A 20,902-nucleotide genomic window follows, 5' to 3' on the forward strand; every position below is an offset into this window, starting at 1 on the left:
TTGTAGGTATGGCTTTTTTTGAGTTAGGAGCTACCAAGGCAGCATTCAAGGGGGGCGGGGGCGTGGTCCTCTCCACTCTGGGGTTCGCTGGAATGGGTTCTTGGTGTTGGTGCTCTGGACTGAAGCAGAATTGAACAGTTCCTCTGAAGAAGCCACAATCTAGAGAAAAGCTTTTTGTCTCGGCTAATGAACTAGAAGCTAGTTTAAAAGTAAAGAAAGACTCTCTGATTTTTCTTCCCGGCTTCAGGGCTGCAAATTCAGAGAGCACTCTGAGAGCTTTATATTTCTTTTGCTGTCTATGCTAGGCAGCACAGTCTGTGAGAAAATGAATTTCAGGGGAGTAAAAATGAAGTTGCTGCAGATAAACAGTGCACATCCTCTCCCCTCTGCTTTGTTTTCTTTGTTTCTCTGGGCCTAGTTCAGAGCTACAGGGCCCATTTCTGAGCAAAAATACAGATTGTGGGGATACCAGGATACCACATCTTAAAGTCACCTCAGGACAGCAGCCCAGGGAAGAGTTGCATCAAAACTTTAACATCAATTCAAGAAAATCACAGAGAAAGAGCAAATGATCCTTTTCAACTGAGTTCTGACCACAGACTGATTAGGTCTCAGGACATCTTTGCTCCAATTTTTTGTGACATAGATGGAGTCATCCTTCTAACAAACTGTAATAAAAAAGTATAATTCTTAACAATGTACTCAAAAATGTGACTGATAATGAAAATACAATAGGAGGCTGCAGTAGGTCACAATATCTTTTATATCTTCCACTTTTGTAGTGAACATTCACAGACCCTTCATCTGTAGTGCTGCTCTGTGAATTAATGGAGTTTGTACCTTGTGTATGTTTAGCAGATGAAGAGTGGATTGTGCTCTGCAAAAGACTACATGTTGAGCAAGTTCTTCCTTTTAATTTACCTTTGGCTCACCAGAAAGTGCAACTGGTTTTTATCACAAGCAATCACATTATTATGTTAATATTATCATATTAGGATAAGCATTAGATGTAAAAAAACCAAAACTATTAGCCTTTTTTGACTGTGGCTGTTTATAGCACTCAGTGAGTGTTTGAGTGTTCCAACAACGTAACATCCTGACAAGGAGTTGTCCCAGGACTAGCACTTTCTTTGGAAGCTCTGGGATCCCCTTCAGCCACTGTTAACCAAAGTACTTGATATTACTATTTGCATTTATATCATAATGCTCTTCTTACCCTATCATATTGTCCCTCAAGGATTATCATGAGTGCTTTTCTTTCCCATTAAAGTATGGAAAATAAATATATTTCCAGTACATTGCTATTCTGAAAAGAAGGACTTGATTCTGTCCTAAACATATGGGGACTTTGCACTCAAGGTTAAGCCTGTAATTATTTTTCCCTTTGCTACTGATACCAGAATCCTTTTAGACTTTTTGGTTTGTTTGTTTTACTGTCTGTCCAACAGCAAGTGTGGTTTAAACTCTGTCTCTTATGAGCTTGTCCTTGTTCTTTCCAGAGAACTGAAAACAGTCAGTGTCTGTCAGTTTGTGGCCTTCTTAAGAAGACAGGGAATTCGTGTTTATTCATATCTAGGCAGATCAGATACAACTTCCAGTCATAAACTAATGAAGATAACTGGGAAAATTTGGTCAGTGCTTCAGATGAAAACAACCTGGTACCAACCTAGGCAAAAACCAGATTTTTTCTATTTCCTGTTGCCTGCAGTGGCCTTTAGATGACAAATCAAGTCACTTTGGGAGGTTGTCTGTGTATCATGTTGTTCAGTCCTAACCTAGGTGTGTGTACATGGTGGTGTTAGGTGGTGTGTGTTAGGTTTTGTCTCTGGCTGGTAGCATGGTGTTACACAAGATAGTCTGTGCAAGCCTCTACTGCCCCTCAGCAATCACGTGAACAAAGCAGTCATTGACCCATGCTGGGTTGTGTATCAACTCAGTAGCTGGGCACTTCAGGCTTCAGAGAGAGCTTTCTTCTTACCCCATTAGTGGTGTCTGTTATGGATGCTACAAAAGTCATTAAATCCCATTCAAATATCTATGAATCATGTTATCCTCAAGGAATTTCTACATTTGAAATGAATGTTTTGATACTGAGGACTTTCATGTCTTAAAATACTGTATTCTGCTATAAAAAAAATCTGGTTGCCTGTTACACTCTCTAAATAAGGAGATAGTATTTCCTTTAATTTCACAGTTGTATGAAGGCAGTGAATTTTTGAAAATGGCAGCATGTAATTATATTTTGTCCCATTCCTGTTACTAGGAGAGCTAGCTTTCAGTATTGTCATATTGTGGCTGGAAGTCATATCTCTGTGTCAGGTTTAGTTTATTATATGTATTTTCTATGTCTATATAGTACTAACTTTTAAAACAAACATGACATTACCTTGTTGTTCAAGAAACTACACTTCTTACCTATACTGGAATAGTTTCTTTTGCTTTAATATCAAGCCAGTAATCCAGATTTCCTTAGATCAAGAAAGCCAGTGAGATAATGGACGTATGCAATGAAGCTGAATTCTTTGTTCATCAAGTCAGTCTTTTAATTTCATTTGATCCCTTCCCTGGGGAGGCTGTTCTAGTGATCGACCACCCTATCAGTGAAGAGCCTTTTCTTAATGTGTCACCTGAACTTCCCTGGTGCAGATTCATGCCATTCCCTCATGTCCTATCACTAGTCAACTGAAAGAAGAGAGACATCAGCACCTCTCCCTCCACTACCTTTCTTGAGGAAGATAAAGACTTTGTGGAGGTCACCCCTCAGCCTTCTCTTTTCCCACCTGAACTAACCAAGTGACCTCAGCTGCTTCTTTTAAGTCTTGCCCTCGAGATGTTTCATCATCTTGGTCTCTTCCTCTGGACACAGTCAGGCAGTTTGATGTCCTTTTTACATTAAGGCACCCAAACCAGCACAGAGTGCTTGAGATGGGGCTGCACCCATGCAGAGCAGAGCAGGACAGTCACTTCCCCCTTGCATGGCTCACCGCACTCTGCTGGATGCACCCCAGGGTACAGCTGCCCCTTTCGGGTGCCAAGGCACACTGTTGACTCTTCTACAGCTTGCCATCAACCCGAACACCAGAAGATCTCTTTACCCAGGGCTGCTATTACTTCTTGTCACCCCATTCATACAATTAACCAGGATTACTCCATCCTGAGTAGATAATCCTGCCAAGCAGCAGCCTCAAGAAAGCTTTGATGTGTTAGCTTGTTCTAGTCTTAAGTTTCTTTTTCATTCAAAAGTTCCTTTCTGGCTCGATGTTTATTCAAGACAGATTGTAAGAGAAATGATAATTCTGTAAGTGCCTTAAAACAACTTCTTAATTAGCTGATTGTAGTTTTCTGAATGGACATATAGTTCAAAGCAATTGACTGAACACTATTTCTGTGTAAGATTTTGTCTATCAGCTTTTAAGAAAAAGAATACATTTGTTAAACTAGTTAATTTTTCTTAGTATCAGTCAGTAATTTGTAGTCTTGTGCTGTTTTAATAACAAATTACATTAAACTAGCAGGTAAGTAGCACTTCAGGAAAATGGCTGGATTTAATATTTGTGGTTGCCATTAAGGTTAGGTGGATTTTTGTCCACCTTATTTAAATGGATGAAGTTTATTTGTGCATTTCACTTACTGAAATGACTAATAAAAGGTACGAACAATTTTTATTTTACAGGTCAACAGCAAGGACAGGATGGAGTAAAAGTACAGCAAGCCACAATAGCTCCTGTAACTGTAGCAGTAGGTGGCATTGCTAATGCAGCAATTGGTGCTGTTAGTCCTGATCAGATAACACAAGTGCAGCTTCAACAAGCTCAACAAGCTTCTGACCAGGAAGTGCAGCCTGGCAAGAGACTGAGAAGAGTTGCCTGCTCATGTCCTAATTGCAGAGAAGGAGAAGGAAGGTAAATGTAACTTTTATCAGTATATATTTAAGCATCTTATCACAGCTTGCCTCATTTGGGAATGAGATTGTCCTATATTGCCTAGATTTTTAATGCTTTTTATTAGAAAGCACATTTGTGTGGGCTTTTTTAGATGAGGATTAAAATTGCCTCTATTAGCATGAAATGTTTCTCCTAATAGCTGATAATGTTTTAGAATATAACTACTTAGCTGCTTAAATATGGGTTTTTTTAGAGGCAGCAATGAGCCAGGAAAAAAGAAACAGCATATCTGCCATATTGAAGGATGTGGAAAAGTTTATGGCAAGACATCTCATCTTCGAGCACATCTGCGCTGGCATACTGGTGAAAGACCATTTGTCTGCAACTGGATTTTTTGTGGCAAGCGATTCACGAGGAGTGATGAGTTACAAAGGCATAGAAGAACCCACACAGGTTGGTTGTCCTTCTCTGTGGCCATAGTACAGCAAGTCTGAATCATAATGGCTGTAGTTAAACAGTTGTATCAAGGTTCTCCCTTAGTAAGTTAGCTGGAAATTACCCTTAAATGAAAATAAAGTAACTTTAAAAAAGGAACTGGTAGATTCCAGTTTTCATTCATTTAGGCTGAATGTGAAATCATATAAATAAAAAAGGATCAGTTGCAACTGTTCTTTTGTATGTAGGGTAGATAAAGATGGTCATTTCATCAAAGATGGCTGATGTACATTAGCAAGTGCCTCATCTAAATGTAAAAAGTTTAGGTCAGGCACGTAGGATTGGCCATAGACCAGGGAGCATTATTGTTTCCTCACTTGGATTAGATCAGTCCTTAAGAAATTTATTAACCTAGTCCATACATTAGATTTGGTCTTCTTGGAAATTTTCCAAGAGTTTCAAGTGGGAACTGATAAAGCAAATTCTCTTAACAGTTTAGAATGGAAATGTCAGCCTTTTGAAAACTGAAAATTTTATCAGCCTTCATATTTTTAGCCCCAGGAGAGTGTCTCCCCGTCCCTGTCCCTCCTACCCCAACTTACAGCACCTGATGTCTACACACTAATTACGTTTGAACAGTGACAGGACCTTTTGGTAAATTGAATTTGTCTCTCTTGATGTAGATTTCATACATCTTCATGGAGCATTAGAATTCATGTTTCCGAATTTGCTTCCCATCACTGTAATCTGAATAACAAAAGTATTCTTAAAAAATGCTACCAGATTGTTCTTTGAGTGCTTTTACCTCCCTTGCTCTGGTAGGTTTATGGAAGTTTATGAAAATTTTCTGGTGTCCTGAAATTCAAACTTCTCATCGGGTAATCACAGCATAGCAAGCACTTGTTGAGAACAGTTTAGGTGTGAAGAGTAGGTGGCCAAAAGCCTGTGACTGAACAGAACACACCTGGAAATGGGTCAGATGGAAAAGAAAACGTGTCTTTTTAAAGACACTTACAATGTTGAATAGAATAGGGTGAGATTCAGATGGTCAAGCAGTGTTCAGTGCTCTCTTTCAGTAACATTTTGGTTTTCTTCTTTTTTTCAAAAAGGTGAAAAGAGATTTGAGTGCCCAGAATGTTCTAAAAGGTTTATGCGAAGTGACCATCTCTCGAAACATGTCAAAACTCATCAGAACAAGAAGGGTGGTGGAACAGCCCTTGCTATTGTTACCTCAGGAGAACTGGACTCTTCAGTTACTGAGGTTCTTGGTTCTCCAAGAATTGTCACTGTTGCTTCCATTTCTCAAGATTCAAACCCAGCAACCCCTAATGTTTCAACAAATATGGAAGAATTCTGAAAGGATCATTTATATGGACACCTAGTGCTGCACTTAAGTTTACATACCTTTCAGGATATGGAAGTGGGCTGGTAAAGTGGATTACAGAGCAGGAAATCTTTTTTTCAGTCATGACTTCTGTAAGTGTTCCAGGTTGGAGGGTCAGCATGGGAAGTGTACACCGGTGCAACAGGACAAAAATTTCAAAAATACAAACAGCGCAAATTGATGACTGGATAAACAGATAGAGGAATAATCTTTCCATACTGTACTTTTTTTAGTTATACATCTGTATATTCTGTAACAATTTTAAGTGAACTTTACCCCCTATTTTAGCACTGTATGTTAATGTGTTTATAAAATCAGATAGTATCAATGTAAAACTGGGTGGACCTTGACTAGGGTTACATTTATTGAAGGCACTTTGTTTTTAACATAAATTTGTTATATTCTCATGAGAGCGTCTTTTTCCCGTAAGGCACAGCAAAACAGAATACAGGATGAGCAACAGTGGATATATTTTGGGGTTTTGCTCAGTCCGTACAACACAGTGGTTAATTTTGGCCATCTTTTCTCAAGTTTTGGAATTACTCAAATAGCAGCTGCGTGTTGCCTGCTGCAAAGTGGTTCTGAGGTGGGCCTCAGATTAATTTTGACTACTACATTATAGTAGTGTGTATAAATGACAATCAGTGAGTTCTAATTCCTCTCTTCATGTGGAGAGCTAGGTTATGTAGAATTAGTGTAAACAGTAGGAAAGATAAAACCATAGAAAGATATTAACATAAGATTTACAAAAGTAATGTTATCTTTCTGTAGAATGAAAAGAAATCGTGTCAGTTTTTGGTGATTAATTTAGTTTTATATTTCCCTGCCCATGGCAAGGAGGTTGGAACTAGATGATCTTTAAGGTCTGTTCCAACCCAAACCATTCTGTGGTTCTGTGATTCTGTATCTTAAAACATCTGTGGCCCATTTCTAACTCATAGATACCTTGAATCTTAAAACCTCAACCTTAGGTGTTTGAATGTTTTAATTTTGTTAGAATTCATGGAAATCAATCAGACAACTGAGTGTTGTCCAGTATCTCCTCTCTGTAAATACTAGTTGTGATTAATGTGCTGAGTTCTTTGTGCTTTGACTTAATAGCCAAAGAAAAAAATTAATTATCACATTTTAATAAGATGTAAGCAAACATTTTCTCTTTCCCCTTAAATATTACCATCTCTTTTTTTCTCTTCAAGGATAATATGTAGGCTGGTAATAAGTACCTGTTACCTATCTAGTCTTATATTGACCCTCCAACCACAAAACAAAGGGAAAAGAGAAATATTATCATAGTTTTGGGACATGACTTTTGGTTTCAAAGGTTTGGTTACATTTTCAGATGTGACAGTGAAAATAGAGGAAATTAAAAAAAAAAAAAAAAAAAAAAAAAAGAAAAAAAAAAAGCAACAACAAAAATTGCATTTTCTATGTAAAAATTCCAGTAGGTACAAGGAGGAAAGATGGCCAAATATTTCACCCTCAGGATTTTTAATTACTTCCCCTAGGCATAAATATAACCTTTTACATCTACAGTCACTAGTTAATAAATTCTCATGATCAGTTTTTAAGGAGATTTATACATCAAAATATTTTTAATGTAACTGAAGGAAGTACAGTGCAAGAAGAATAAAATGTTTTTCTTTCCCCTACAAATTATGAAAGGAAGAATGTGTGTGGTAGCTGTTGGTTTGTGAGACATAACAGGTACCCTGTGCATTCCTTAAAGAGCAAATACTTCTCATCTGAACAATTTATCAATCTTGTGGTGTTTTCTGTATTTTTGAAGCAAAAGAAATACCATTGTTTACACTGTGTACACTTTAGGCCAGCCCTTTGTAGCAAAATACTAAGCTGAGGGTATTTTATACTTTCAGTTTACATAAAAAGCTTTGAGATTAAAGAAAAACAATTTTACACTGTGGTTATAAATTTCAAGTTTCTTAAAGCTTTTTTAGACTTGTAACAGAGTCTTTAAATTTTAGTTGGGTTTTGTACATTATTTTGTATATTTTATTTAAAGTACTCTTAACTGATGTATCTGGATTTAAAACGTCAGAAGCAATTAGGTGTTACATTTAATACAGATAAACATTAGGTAGTATTAACTGTTAATTTTATTATAAAGGAAATTAAGTGTCAAAGATATATTTTATCATTAAACTTCACAATCAGTGCTCTACATTACTTTATGCAAAGAAGAACTTTCCTAATGTTAATATCATATTTCCTAAAAGTTAACAGTTTTGTAAACCGAAGTTACAAGCATTCTGCGCAACCATTTCATATGTAATTTTTTCATGCATACTTATGTATGCAGATAGGAAACCGAAGTAATTTTTAATCTGCAATGAATCCCTATTATAGATGTATCCAAATCTAAATCTGGTTGGCTTCATAGCGTCTCAAGTACATTAACTTGTGTTAGCAGGTGCACATTTTACCACTGGAATTAGAAACATTCTGCCAGTCTGTTCTGCATACCATTCTGAATCCACTTTTCTGTCTTAAAAGGATCGTAAATTTCAATGTCCTTTATTTGACTCAGTGGGATATAGCTGTTGTAAGTAATAGGGCACAGATGTGCAGTAGTATCTTGTTTAATGGCATTTCACTGTTCATTCCCTTTGCCACCATCAAAAATTTTGCTTTATTGTAATTATCAGTGCAAAGTGTATTTACCATGGTAGAACTCCAGTGTTAGAATAGTTTTTTTCTTACAATATACTTTCTTTGGTTAGGTTTGTGTATGTGTTGCCGATTACATTAGCAATTGGTGTTAAGTCATTATTTATCACATTCTTTCACGAGAGCAGTAATAAAAGTGTGTAATCTAGGAGAAAAAGTTAATTTGTCAAAGTTAAGTAAGCATGATGTTTAGGTCCTATTTTTCAATTTTATAACTGTTTTATTGCAACAATATTTGTATTTAAGTCTTCATTTTAATGCCTTGTGGTGTTTTTTTATGCATGTCACTGAATTGTCATCCCGCAAGAATTGATGTGCAGCATAGGGTATTAAATCTACATAATGATTTTGAAACAGAAAAATAGTTGATGGTAAAAATGTAAATGTTTTGCAAAAATTCCTTATAAAAAAAAGTTTTGTAGTAATATTTCACTTGTAAATTTTTCTAAAAAAAAAATGGAAAAGGAAAAAAATGACAGTAACATTTCCCCACATCTAGAATTTAGAAATTAATTCTGCCAGCAAAGCCTGTAAGGCATTAATCTGACACTTTTACAATACTGATTTGTATAATTTTTTGGTGGGTTTGGAACTAAAATCATGTACAAGTTGTTGCCTGCAATAACATTTTGCAAGTAACCTATTAAAATTCCCTTGAGTTTCAAAGGTTTCTTCATTTAATTGCTTACAATATAAAGCAGCAATAAATAATGTTTGTATGATAATCTATTCATCAAGAAGAACACTAGAAAACAAATACTTCTCAATGGGGAAAGGTTGGCAGCAGCTTCTGGATTTGTGTAATTAAGACCTGTACTTGCTGGTCAGCGTTTCCCAACTGGCAGACTCCCAGCAGGGAATTAAACCAGCAGATTCTAGCTCAGCATGAATTCTGTGGGGTTTGTTCAGCTCTTGCGAATGGAAGCTATGGTTGTTTCTGAACACACCAAAGGGAAAAATTTCCTAAGGTAAGGAATATGTACATACATACACACACACACAGATAAAATACAAATTTAGAAAACAGAAGATAATTTGGTTTGACAGAAATAAATAATAGAAGTGTCACTGTATTGCACACAGGGAAAGAATATAACAAATAAATGGAAACCTGAAAGTACTGACTTCAACTCAGAAAATATATTGAGCTTCTCTTAGTGAGATGTCAACAGGCTCCTGCATTGTATTATACTAAAATAACTTTCATGGTATGCCAAATTTTTTATGATAATGTTATACTATTTTTTTTTAAATGCTGAAAATTTTTATGGTAGACTTTACTATATTTTTGCCATGAATAAGCAATGCTGTTTCACAAAGGAAGAAATACATAGAGAATCACAGGATCATTTCAGTTGGAAAAGACCTTAACATTGTTGAGCTCAGCTAAAAGGCTAACATTGCAAATCCCACCGCTAAAACACATCCCTTCCCTAACCACCTCATATACACATAAGAATGCCACTTTCTTCCATTTTCCTAAAGAAGATGAATTTATAATTTGGGACTTCTAATCTTGTACTGAAAAACAGAATCATCTTTCCTACTGAGATATAAAATACATTATTTTATGTTTGATTAAATACCTGTTAAAGTCTCAGTAACCTCTATTTGAATATCAAACTTCTGAAGTCAATCTATGTAATTCAAAGTAAATGGACATCTGACCAACTAATATGTCTTTATTGACCAGTTTTTTAGTATTGTGGCACTGGTGTGTTTTGAAGCAAATTCTACATTACTGGTAAGAGAGTAGTTCTCTGCTTACACCATTTCAAATATACAATATCAGAAAATAAGAAATTCATGCGTAAGGACATAAGGATGAACATGCATGCTACATTTTACCCTTTTAGTCCTTCAAATGTGATCGTTCTACTCTGGGAAGCATAAAATGTGACACTGAATTGAGTATTTCTCTCTGCAACTGTAAATTCACCACCATTGCTAAAATTATCTAAAGTTACATTTTATATTAATTTCATTAGCTTTATTTTCTGTCTGGTTAGGTAGCAAATATCAGGATTAATTCATATTGAACTTCCTAATGCCTTCCATGCGCTGCTTCCCAATCCTTTTCCTTTCCCCAAAGCTACTTGCATAGTTTCCTGATATCCTGAGATTTGTCAATGAAAGTGGAAGTGCTGTGTGGGCCTAGAGCTGGCATGGGCTATCTTTGCTTGCTAGAATACCTTCCATGGAGAGAGGACAGTGAGATACTTCTTCTAGAAAAGCCTCACTAAAAAGGACCAGAGGTTATCACAGAGGGGTGGATTGGTGCTTTGCCCAACTACTGTGGATTTAGTGATAGGCATTTTTCTGTTCATTTTATTATGGTTTGTTGGATGGTTTTCATAGCACGTACCAAAAATTGCCTACTTCTAAATTGCCAGGTCAAGGAACATAGGCATTTCTTTGACTTACATGAGCAACAATGTGCGAGGTAAGATTCATAATATGCAAATTCAAAGCTATGTCTTTGATTTCTACCTCCATGTTTGGAAAATGCCTTGCCTTGAGCATTTAATAATTTCTTACAACAATATTTAACACATTTTACTTTATTAAAAAATAAAAAAAGGTTTCAACCTTTATAGTTTGTCCTAGGAAGGAGAAACTCTTAACTGAAGTGTATCGGAGACCGTAAATATTCAGAGATTTCTTTACCAGATACACATTTTACATAATTTCTGGAATTTTTCACTTTTTCTCACATCTGTTCCCTCATGCATCTGTGCTGTGTTCTAGCCTAGGTGCCATTAAGACCTCTCTCATTGCATTTTCAACTGCTATAGCTTTTAATTTAAATAACCTCTTGCTTCTTGCTAAGCACATTGCAGAAACATATGCAGCAGACAAAAGAAGTACTTTCTCTTAAATATTTATATTGGAAAACTCCTTTGGGAAGTATTTCAGCTGAATGAGATCTCTGTTCCATCCCCACATGTTATGGAAACCTAGTCCAAGCTTGAGTTTAAAATAAAAGTTTGCAGGGCAGGGAGTGTTTATCAAAAAATGTTTGTGCTGCTGATCTAAAATTCTGTTAAAGCATTTATTTTATGTTGTTTTTACTTGCATGCATAGCTTTGTGTCACTTGTGTGTATTTTAAAGGAAAGTGTTGGATCAAATTCCAGGAAGAGCCCAATCTCAAAGCTGGCTGACCTTTTGGTGTTGACACATTTGTCAAAAGTTCTGAAAGAATTTTAAAACTACTGAAAGCAAGTAGCAAGCGAAACATTCTCTGCATAGACCTAGCCACATTCAGATTTTTTTAGAAAGTAAGTGAATTAATGATGTATTGATTTACTTTCACAGCTCAATTTCCTAACTTGAACTGATGCTGATAGGTAATATGCGTGTCTGCTAAGTGGGCATATACATCTTTCAGGACCTGACGATTCTTGAGTTTGTACATCAACAAGTACATAAAACACTATCCTCTTGCTAACTCCTTTTTGTCAGTTCTACTTCAGTCTTGCAAATACTGATCCTCTGCTTAGAGTTTTAAAAATCTAAGGGATTAATATGCAAAATTACACAGGTGAGTGGAAAAAAGCCAAGAAAATGAAAGTCAAACCCAATGAAGTTATTTTTTACAGTCGCACATTTTACTTTTGTACTGTTGTAATTTTTGCTTAGGCATGCCAGATTTTCATCATTTTATGTCAGTTCCTAAGTGGAAACTTCTGTAACTAGATGTGGAAGATTTGTTTATTTAAGAAGAAAAAGTAGCTAGAGCATAAACAGGATTCTAGTTGGTGTACATTTTCCCCTAAAGTCTTTTTATTGACAGCAGTCACTAAAGTTTACTGCTGCTCATAAAGGGAAAAGAAGACAAGATAATTGAAGGAGGCAAGAATTACCTGAGAGTAGGATGAGAAGGGTGATAAAATACTTAATTGGGGGGGGGGAAGTACATTACAAAATAAGAGACTGAAGAACTAAAAGAAACCCAGAGTCTGAAATGATACTACAAAAACAGGAAAAGCAGTAGTTATTATCTTGAGGTAGAAGGAGGTGGAAAATAGGTAGGATTTTCCCTTTCCAAATATATATTTTTTATGCTTTTGACTTATGACACAACACTGGTCCTGCACGTGGTGCTGGAAGCTTCTTTCTGTCTTGAGCAGAAGTCACAGAGTACTCAGTAGATTCACTATTGAAAGGTCTTTAAAAGTGGAAATCCATGGTGCTTATTTTTCTAAACTGCTGGACTTGCAGACAGAGTAGAATATGGTCAAAAGTAGAGTCCCCTGGGAGCTGTGCACGGACGTAGTAAATGTCAATCATCCTGGATGCTGCCATCTGTTTACATTAAGAGAAGCAATCAATTTTTACAGATTGTCATAAACCAGAGAAATTTTTCTATTGCATAGAAAAAAATTCAATTTCTCTCAGCTTTTTTTTCTCTTCCTCTTTTATAGCAGCATGAAACTACACAGAAATAAACTTGGTTGCCTTGATGGAATAAAAATACTCTGGTTTAAATGATAAGAGCTTAAGACATGAAATAGGCATACGTTTAAGTTCCTGCTCTTAAATGTGAGCAGAACTGATTTCACTGGCATTCAACATCAATTTACTGAAAACATTCAAGTGGTGTAATTCAGATGTATTGTAGTAAATATGACTTTTGCGTTAAACACAATCCACACTTCTATATTGGCATCTTTAAGTTTCACTTCTGTTGAAATAAATGCCTGAAGCCTCTTCTGAAACTAAGATTGAAACCTTTGGGTAGTCTTGTAGTTTTATACTTGCAGTAGAACTACCCAAAAGTAGTTTGACATTGAGGATCACCTAGAAGCTGCTATGATTGCTACTTATTATTGTTATTATCCAGTATAATGAGTGATTGCACCATTGTTCTTCCTTTAGTTGTGACTGTTCGATAGCCTCTATGTTCTGCTTGTTTTAGTGGTAGTCTGTTACCACATGGTTAGAATAAAATTTCTCACTCTTAAGAACTCTAGTCTATATTAGATTGTTATTTAATTAATTGGTGGTAGCTGACTGATCACGTGGTAATATGCATATAAAGAGTAGAGAGCTAGAGAACAACGGAGTATGTAGCAAGCCAATATGTAAAGAGGCATTACCTGCAAAAAGTCAAAATTTAATCCTGTCTCTATTTGGCCTCTTCCATTCTTTCAAGTTTTGCTTGTGCCCTGCAGGGAAAAAAAAAAAAAAATCGTCTGTTGTCTTGCGGAGATATCTAGCAAACACACAGGAACACATGCGATGAAAAGAACCTGACTGAGACAAATATTTATTGCAACAAACCCCAACCAGCTGGACAGCAATGATACATGGAGGAAAATCAAAAGTGAAAGTTGTTGTGGAAGACGATAACAGATTTCAATGTGTCATAGGTTCAGAAAAAGAATTTGACCTTTTTGTCATATTGAAGAAATAAAAATACGTGTACTACAACAATCTGTATTAATCCCTTCATTTGAATGACCTGACAGAATGTACCATGTGATCCCTCAGCTGAACTAACTAAACAAAGCTTTCCACAAAAATTCTACAGGCAGTTTTTAATAAGGATCAGAAAATTGCTTTTTGAAGGTGCCAACCTTTTTCATCTTAGAGAACAAAATTGTCTATTATACTACTTTGCTGAGATCTTAGAGATTAATATCTCTTTCACATATATCTAGTCAACTGTCACCTTATATCCTTCAAAATGTGTTATTAGGATCTCAAATTACTGTTGAAGTAGTCTGTTAACCATCTGTTAATTGTCCTTCTGACTGGCCAACTAAGAGATTCAAATATCTACTCTATAGATTATGTTGAATGTCTATTCATTGAGCTACAGCTGCAGTGGCTAACTATAAAATCTGCATTGAAGCTTTTACCCATAGTCTTGCTGAAATGCACTCCTAGAAGATTTTCTGCTGAATATTGGAGATAAGATTTAAAGAAAAAAAAGGATTATCAGAAAAGAATAAGGCAAACAAAGCTTGAAGAGAAATTATGAGGACAGTCACTGAGGTTACAGAAGTCAGGAAGATACTTTGGGTCAACTTTTAGGATTTTTAATCCTTTAATTCTAGATCTTAAAAGTTTTCTTTAAAGCATGTGTTATTTTATTTTACCAAAGGAAATGGGGAAATAACTTGCCTTCAATAGATGGGTAGATAGATAGATGGAGAGATAGAGAGAGAGAGACAGAGAGAGAGAAATTTTTTTCATCATTGCTCGTTTAAGTTTGTAGACTCCTCTGGCTGTGACCCCAGAGGCATGCTCATCTCTGGAGAAGCCTGGAAAAACCCCTGCACACTACACTAAGACAGATGTTTTCTCTGCCACTCTGTGATTCCAGAAATGAGATGTAGTTCAAGCTTAGCTGTGATATTGCACAGATAACTGTCCCTGAAGAGCAAGAGAAGTAAGAAAACCCCAAAAATTCTGTTTCCTTGAGGAAGGTGGAAAGTGCCCTGAAAGTTGGTTACATGCTAAATGTTGACCAAGTGAAGCATGAAAGCAAACGGATGGCACTGGTGAGAGCCAAGCTCCAAGCCCTAGCAACACTGCTGAATTCTGGCTGACCCCTGCAGAGGAGAAAGTAATCGCCTTCTCTTAGAATGTGAGAACAAAGGTGCTTACAGAAAGGAAACCAGGGGAAGAAATGTAATGTCCCCTGTGCTGCAAAATAAGGAGAGTAAAATTCATGAAGCAGCACTACAGTTCTCTGCCCAAAGAAAACAAGCCAGCTCCAAAGGTCTGTGGAGCAACAGCCTGGCACAAGGTGGATTGCTGGGCATTGCCTCACTGTTTGTGCTCAGCTCCTGAGAGAACTGTACGCAGGGCTCTGTGCAGTCAGATGTATGTAAGGTTTATAAGGTTCATTGGTAGTAGAACTCAACTCATAGTTCCATCCTAGATGTTTTCTTGAAAACAACTCCATGATCACAGAGGTCTCCAGATGCCCATGCCAAGAGCAGGAACGTATTTTACAAGGGTGTTTTTGCATTAGTAACATGGCAGAAATCAACTTTTTCTGTGATGAGTGGCTGTCTACAGAATTGCTTTACAGCTTGGCAGACCACCATGGGCTCGTAGAGACATGAGCAGCCTGTAAGTGCCAAACTGAAGAAACCTCAGAGAGACGATACCTGTCACACACCAAGTCAAGCTGGCTTTCCTTGAAGCTGACATAATGGGTGTTTTTCTCAGACATCGAAAGTTATTTTTTGCTTTCACTGGGTTGAAATACATGTTTTAAACATGTATTATGTATTATATCTGTGTTTTGTTTGTACTTAATCACATACAATTAAGCAGCTTCATCAGCTGTTAGGAAGTTAGGAAGGCCAACACTAGTGACCTGTTCTTTTTTCTTTTTTTTTTTTTTTTTTTTTTTCTGCAAAAAGCAAGCCGAGGAGCTGTTTTAAATCCCGGCAGGAAATGTTTGTTGCACAGTGAGTGTAACTTCAGAAAGCAGCTGTTCGTTTTCCCACTGCCGTGGAAGAGGCGGTTGCTACTCTCGTGGCCTGAAGTTTAACTAAGTGTAGCCAAAATAAAACCCTCTCGGCGCATTGCCTCCTCCGGAGCCCGTTGTCCTTGTGTCCCCGCGGCGGGAGCGGGATCCGGCGGGACCTGTCCCAGTGGTTGTTCTGGAGCCCCGAATGGGAGCCGGGCATTTGTGATGTGGTTTGTGTCCAACAACTCTCACCGGCCGCGCTGTCCTGGCATCCCCAGGGTGCGCGGGGGAGCAGGTACGGGCAGGCAGCAAACAGTTAATTTGTGGCACTTTTGTACACGTTTGCCAGAGAGATGCTGAGACAGGGATTCGTATTTCACGCGTTCCCGGCGGTGCGGGGGAAGATGCACCAGGGCAGCTCCACAGGGACCGGGCGCTGTACGCGGTCAGGAATTCCCCCACAGCCCGCCGCGCTGCCGTGCCCCCCGCCCCCGGCCCCTCCCGTGGGCTCCGCCGCCCGCCCCCGGGGCCGGCCGGGCGAGGGACCGGGCCGCCGCCCGAGCAGCGCCGTGCCCGGGCTGCGGCGGCGGGAAGGGGCCGGGAAAGGCCATTCCCAGGGAGACTGGACGCGGTGAGCGGGGGGCCGGGACGAGGCGGCGAGGGATGCGTGTGTGGAGGCGATAAATGTCCGAGGCGGCGGCAGCGGAGCTGCGTCCCGCGCTCCCAGCGCGGCTCCCGAGGCGGCCCCGGCAGCGGCAGGTGAGCGGGACCCGAGCCCCCTTTCCCTGCCGAGCCCCGTGTCCCCTGCCGAGGGGCCTTTCCCTGCCGAGCCCCGTGTCCCCTGCCGAGCCCCCTTTCCCTGCCGAGCCCCGTGTCCCCTGCCGAGCCCCGTGTCCCCTGCCGAGCCCCCTGTCCCCGAGCTCCCTTTCCCTGCGCAGCGGTCCCGGGGCAGCGCCGGCGGCCGCCGCGGGTGCCTCCTGCCGGCCCGCTGTGGGAGCTTTTCGCTGGGAATTTCAGGAGGCTTTTCGCAGGGAATTTATTTCTCAGTCTCCTGGAGTGGGTAGTGGGAAAATGCTGCGGGGTTATGTTCCTTATTTTCAGTTCTGAAGGGTTTGTTATTTTGAAAAGCTGAAGAGCGACCAGCAACCAAGTCAGTAAGAATGTCGTCTCTCGGTGGTATTTAGTGTCAGTCTGAAACAAAAAAAAAAAGTTGTTTGGGTTTGTTTGTTTGTTTGTGTTTTTTTATTTTTTTTTGTTTGTTTTTTGGTGGTTTGTTTTGTTTTGGTTTGGTTTGGTTTGGTTTTTGTTGTTTGTTTTTTGTTTTTTGGTTTTTTTTTTTGAGGGAACAGGGGTTGGACAAAATCTCAAGCTGATCCCACAGTCTTGGTTTGACCAGCACTGCAGGTTCAAAAATTAATTCTTCGTCCACTTTTTCTTTGCATCACTGTGAGGCTCTACTTGTATCTCTTAACCAGTAAGCTGGATGAATTTAAGAATTGTTTAACTCTAGAAACCAAGAGGTAGAAATATTGATACTTTACAGTGTCAGTCTTCTTCCTGACCTCTTCTCCTTTGCCTGTGTATGGTTTTAAAGATCTTCTGTGTCATTTACTTTGACAAAGGTCATTGATTTCTTTGCTATACTGGCTTTTTGACATCTGTGTTGAGAATTAGTAATACAAGAACCGTGTAAAACTTGGCCCCAATTAAAAGCTTTGTAGCAAATGTGTTGTTTTCCTGACTGTAGCGCCCAACAGGAAATCTGTGAACACTTTAGTTGTGCAAAGCACAGCTCCCCTTCTCCCTCCCATCCTTCTACCAATGGAGTCATGCTTATGCTATGGCAGGGATTCCTGCTCTTCCTTACCTCCAGTTACTGACCTATGCCGCAAGTAGGCTGACCTTCTCTGAGGGGATTATTTCTCTGCTGGGGAGCTGTCTCTATCCATCTTAGCCCTATACCACTCAGTGGGCTACAACCTCATTTTAGGAGTCATTTAATGCTCTATATTCTTTTTGGTGTGACAGAATTAACCAATTCCTTGTTGGTGTGATCCCAGACAGCACTCAGTTTAGCCTGTACTCAGTAATGGCTGTTAACTCTTTCAGGTGGGCTAAAAGCACTTTGCTTCAATGAAAATTTCAGTTCTGTATTTCTGAGCAAGCAGAGAAATTCACAGTAACTTGCAGAGCTGCCAAGCCATGAAATACAGAGCCCTGGCAAAGAAGATTCTGAAGAGTTAGTTTATTTTTAGACATGAAGACATGATTTATGATGAAATTATGATTTATGTCAGAAATATTTTTCTAGTTTCTGCTAACTTAAGGAGTCAAATATATATAGTCGAACAGAGTTGGGTCTGTGAGAGTCTTGTCTCATCTCCTAAATGCACCTTGGTGATATCTGGAAGGAGACCCTGATTCTATATCTGTTTCCTACTAATCAGGCTTTCTAGAAGATAAGAATATATGGATTTTTGGCAGAGCAGAGATGACTAAATGCAATTATGTATATTAAAATATGGCACTGATGAAAGGTGTTATGGCATATCCAGGGATGGTTTTCAAAAGATGATGTGTATGATCATATTTCTGAGCTCAGAGGCTTGGAAAAGGTCAGGGAAGCTGGAAAAGCAAGTTTAGGAGGAAGAACAAGGAATATGTATGTATGTGTAGTATAGGTATTCTGGAAAACATTTTTTATTTGAAACTTGCCTATTTACATATCACGTTTTCTTCACTTTGTCCAAACAAAACATGCTGAGGTTCTGGCTTCAGTTGTTGGAGAGCTCTGATGGGCAGCTGAAGCCCTCCTCATCTTTTGTCTGTCTAAAGAGAAACGGGGCAGTGGTATTGTCAAACCAATAACCCACATCTCACTTAATTTGAGTGCCACATGAGGTGGTGCAGAAAGCTGTCTGTGCTGTGAGGAACACCACAGAGTGCCTTGGAATGGAGAACAACAGAAAAGACCTTCAGTTGGGGGAGCTGCCTCAAACACTGCCAGCACAGGCCTTCATAGAACAGGTTTTTATATCTGAAAACTTGTGATAAAGCAGGAAAAAAAAGAAAAAAATGGGGGGGAGGGGAATTATATTTTGAATGGCACCAGAGACAACTGATGCAAAATAGCTCTTATGAAAGGGCTTCTTTTCAAAAATGTAGCTATCCCACTGCTAATATAATCATCAGAAACGACTTGTTGCTGGAGGCTTAGTTCTGTGTAGCATGTCACTCTAACTTTCTTTTTGTTGCCTTTTGTATAATGGATGTGACTGCTGTCATCTGAATTGTTTACTGCATGAACGATATATTCTTCCTTGTGCTCAAGTCTCCAGAGCCATCCCCAGTTCAGTGCAAGGTGATGTACTTCTTGTCCAGTGCTTGTGGCTGTGAAAGATGAGGCATGAGTCACTTCCCTCGTGGGCAGTGATGACTAACTGCCTGTGCTTCGGGAGCAACAACGTGGAGCTGCCACACCAGCAGCTGGGCACACAAGGAATCATCACCTCAAATCAGCTCTCTGATGACTACATGCTGTAAAAGCAGTTTATTAAGTTGCAAGATTAAAGACTTTTACAGCTCATAAAGGAGGAAAGCTCATAAGAAGGTAATAAGAGAAGGAATATTTAATTTTGCACGAGTCTTCCTAAAGTTATGCTGCTTCTGAAATGTAAATCATAAGAGATTTGTATACAAGATTGCACAATGTGTCACATAAGAATTATTAGGATTAAACTATAAAAACAATTACTTGTATAAGATTTTCTACAAGTAAAGCATCTTCTTTTAGTGTACATGTCATGAAGCTCTTTAGAAATCTCTTGCTTTATTAACAATGTGTAGAAGACATTTAGAATTAGGAATAGGTACAAAATGTTCAGGGTATTTTTTGTGTTGTGAATGTTCTGGGACTAACATTAAGTAATTTAGTTTTCAACTTTTCAGCTGAGTCTATATGAACACTTTGAAGAAAAAGGAAAGAGACTGCAAACCAGACCAGATTCCTATCTTTGCAATAAAATTTCCTTTAAAATTTGAGAACTCTACCTCATAGCAATGATGGATTTCCTCTTGGTACAAAAAGCAACATCATGGATCAAAGGTTTCATACTGTTTTTTCCAGCTCCCGAGTCATGCCTCTGGTCCTGATCTTGACTATTTGGGTCTCTTTTCCAAAATTTTGAGAAGGCTTGGCTCACCAAAATAACATGTTTTTAAATGTAAATACTGCAGTTCTGTGAAAGATTTTCTGATGCACAGATGCAGGTCGAAATTTTGGCTGCAGGGAGATGAATATAGTGGTTCATGTCCGTAGGTCAGACTTGGGGAAACCCAATTTTAAGACCAGGAAAGCCAAACAGGTCTCACAGAACAGTTTTTAATTATTACTCTTGCATTTTTATGGAAGAAAATGAAGTTCCAAAGAGGGAATAAATGTGTGCCATTTATCCTGCAGTATTACAGATATTGTGTATAAATACCAGCGGCAATGACCAGAAGATGAAAAGTATTCTTTTTGTCTGCTAGTACTTTGTTAGCAGTGTTCAGATTTCAGGCTGGTCATTATCTTTTCAGTTTGATCTTGAGAAGCAGTGGTTATGAATAGGGGCAGGGATAGAACCACAACTCCCCTGCTGAGACAGAAATCTCTTCCCAATTGAAGCCCATGACGAAACTCCCATCAACATCAAAACAGAAAGATTTCAAGCACAGCAACCTGAATGCATCTGAAATCCACTGTTGGGCAGCTTGGAAAGGTCAAGGTTTTTTTCAAAGATTAGTAGGGAAAAGAGGAAGACTGAGAGCAAATCATGACTAGCATAAAGAGTAGAGGAAGTTGACAAAAAGTTCACAGTTCATTGCTAAATCTGTGTTTATTAAGGAAGATAATTTTTGTGAAAACTGATACAGGCATTCAGCTGGCATAGGTGTTTCTGCTTCAAATGAGAATGGGATTTTTTTTTTTCCTTGGTTTGATGTTACGGAAACAATTATATAAGAGTTGGTTGTCACAAGTGGTATCTGTACCACTATTGTGGCTGTTAACTAGAATATTCTGCAAAGAGAAGACAGAATTT

The 20,902-nt window shown here is 38.5% G+C and overlaps 1 protein-coding gene across 1 annotated transcript in view; it reads left to right on the top strand.

Annotated features, from left to right (window-relative positions):
• Positions 1-9,054, top strand: part of SP4 (Sp4 transcription factor) — a 28,158-nt gene extending 19,104 nt beyond the window's left edge. Inside the window, exons 4-6 of the mRNA XM_066318530.1 lie at positions 3,674-3,902; positions 4,138-4,337; positions 5,429-9,054. Coding sequence (XP_066174627.1) covers positions 3,674-3,902; positions 4,138-4,337; positions 5,429-5,676 — 677 coding nt within the window. The 3' untranslated portion in view covers positions 5,677-9,054. The remainder of the gene's footprint in view (positions 1-3,673; positions 3,903-4,137; positions 4,338-5,428) is intronic.
• Positions 9,055-20,902: the final 11,848 nt, after the last annotated feature.

The sequence above is a fragment of the Sylvia atricapilla genome, chromosome 1 (genome assembly GCF_009819655.1).
Source record: "Sylvia atricapilla isolate bSylAtr1 chromosome 1, bSylAtr1.pri, whole genome shotgun sequence".
In the NCBI taxonomy this organism is placed as follows: Eukaryota; Metazoa; Chordata; class Aves; order Passeriformes; family Sylviidae; genus Sylvia; species Sylvia atricapilla.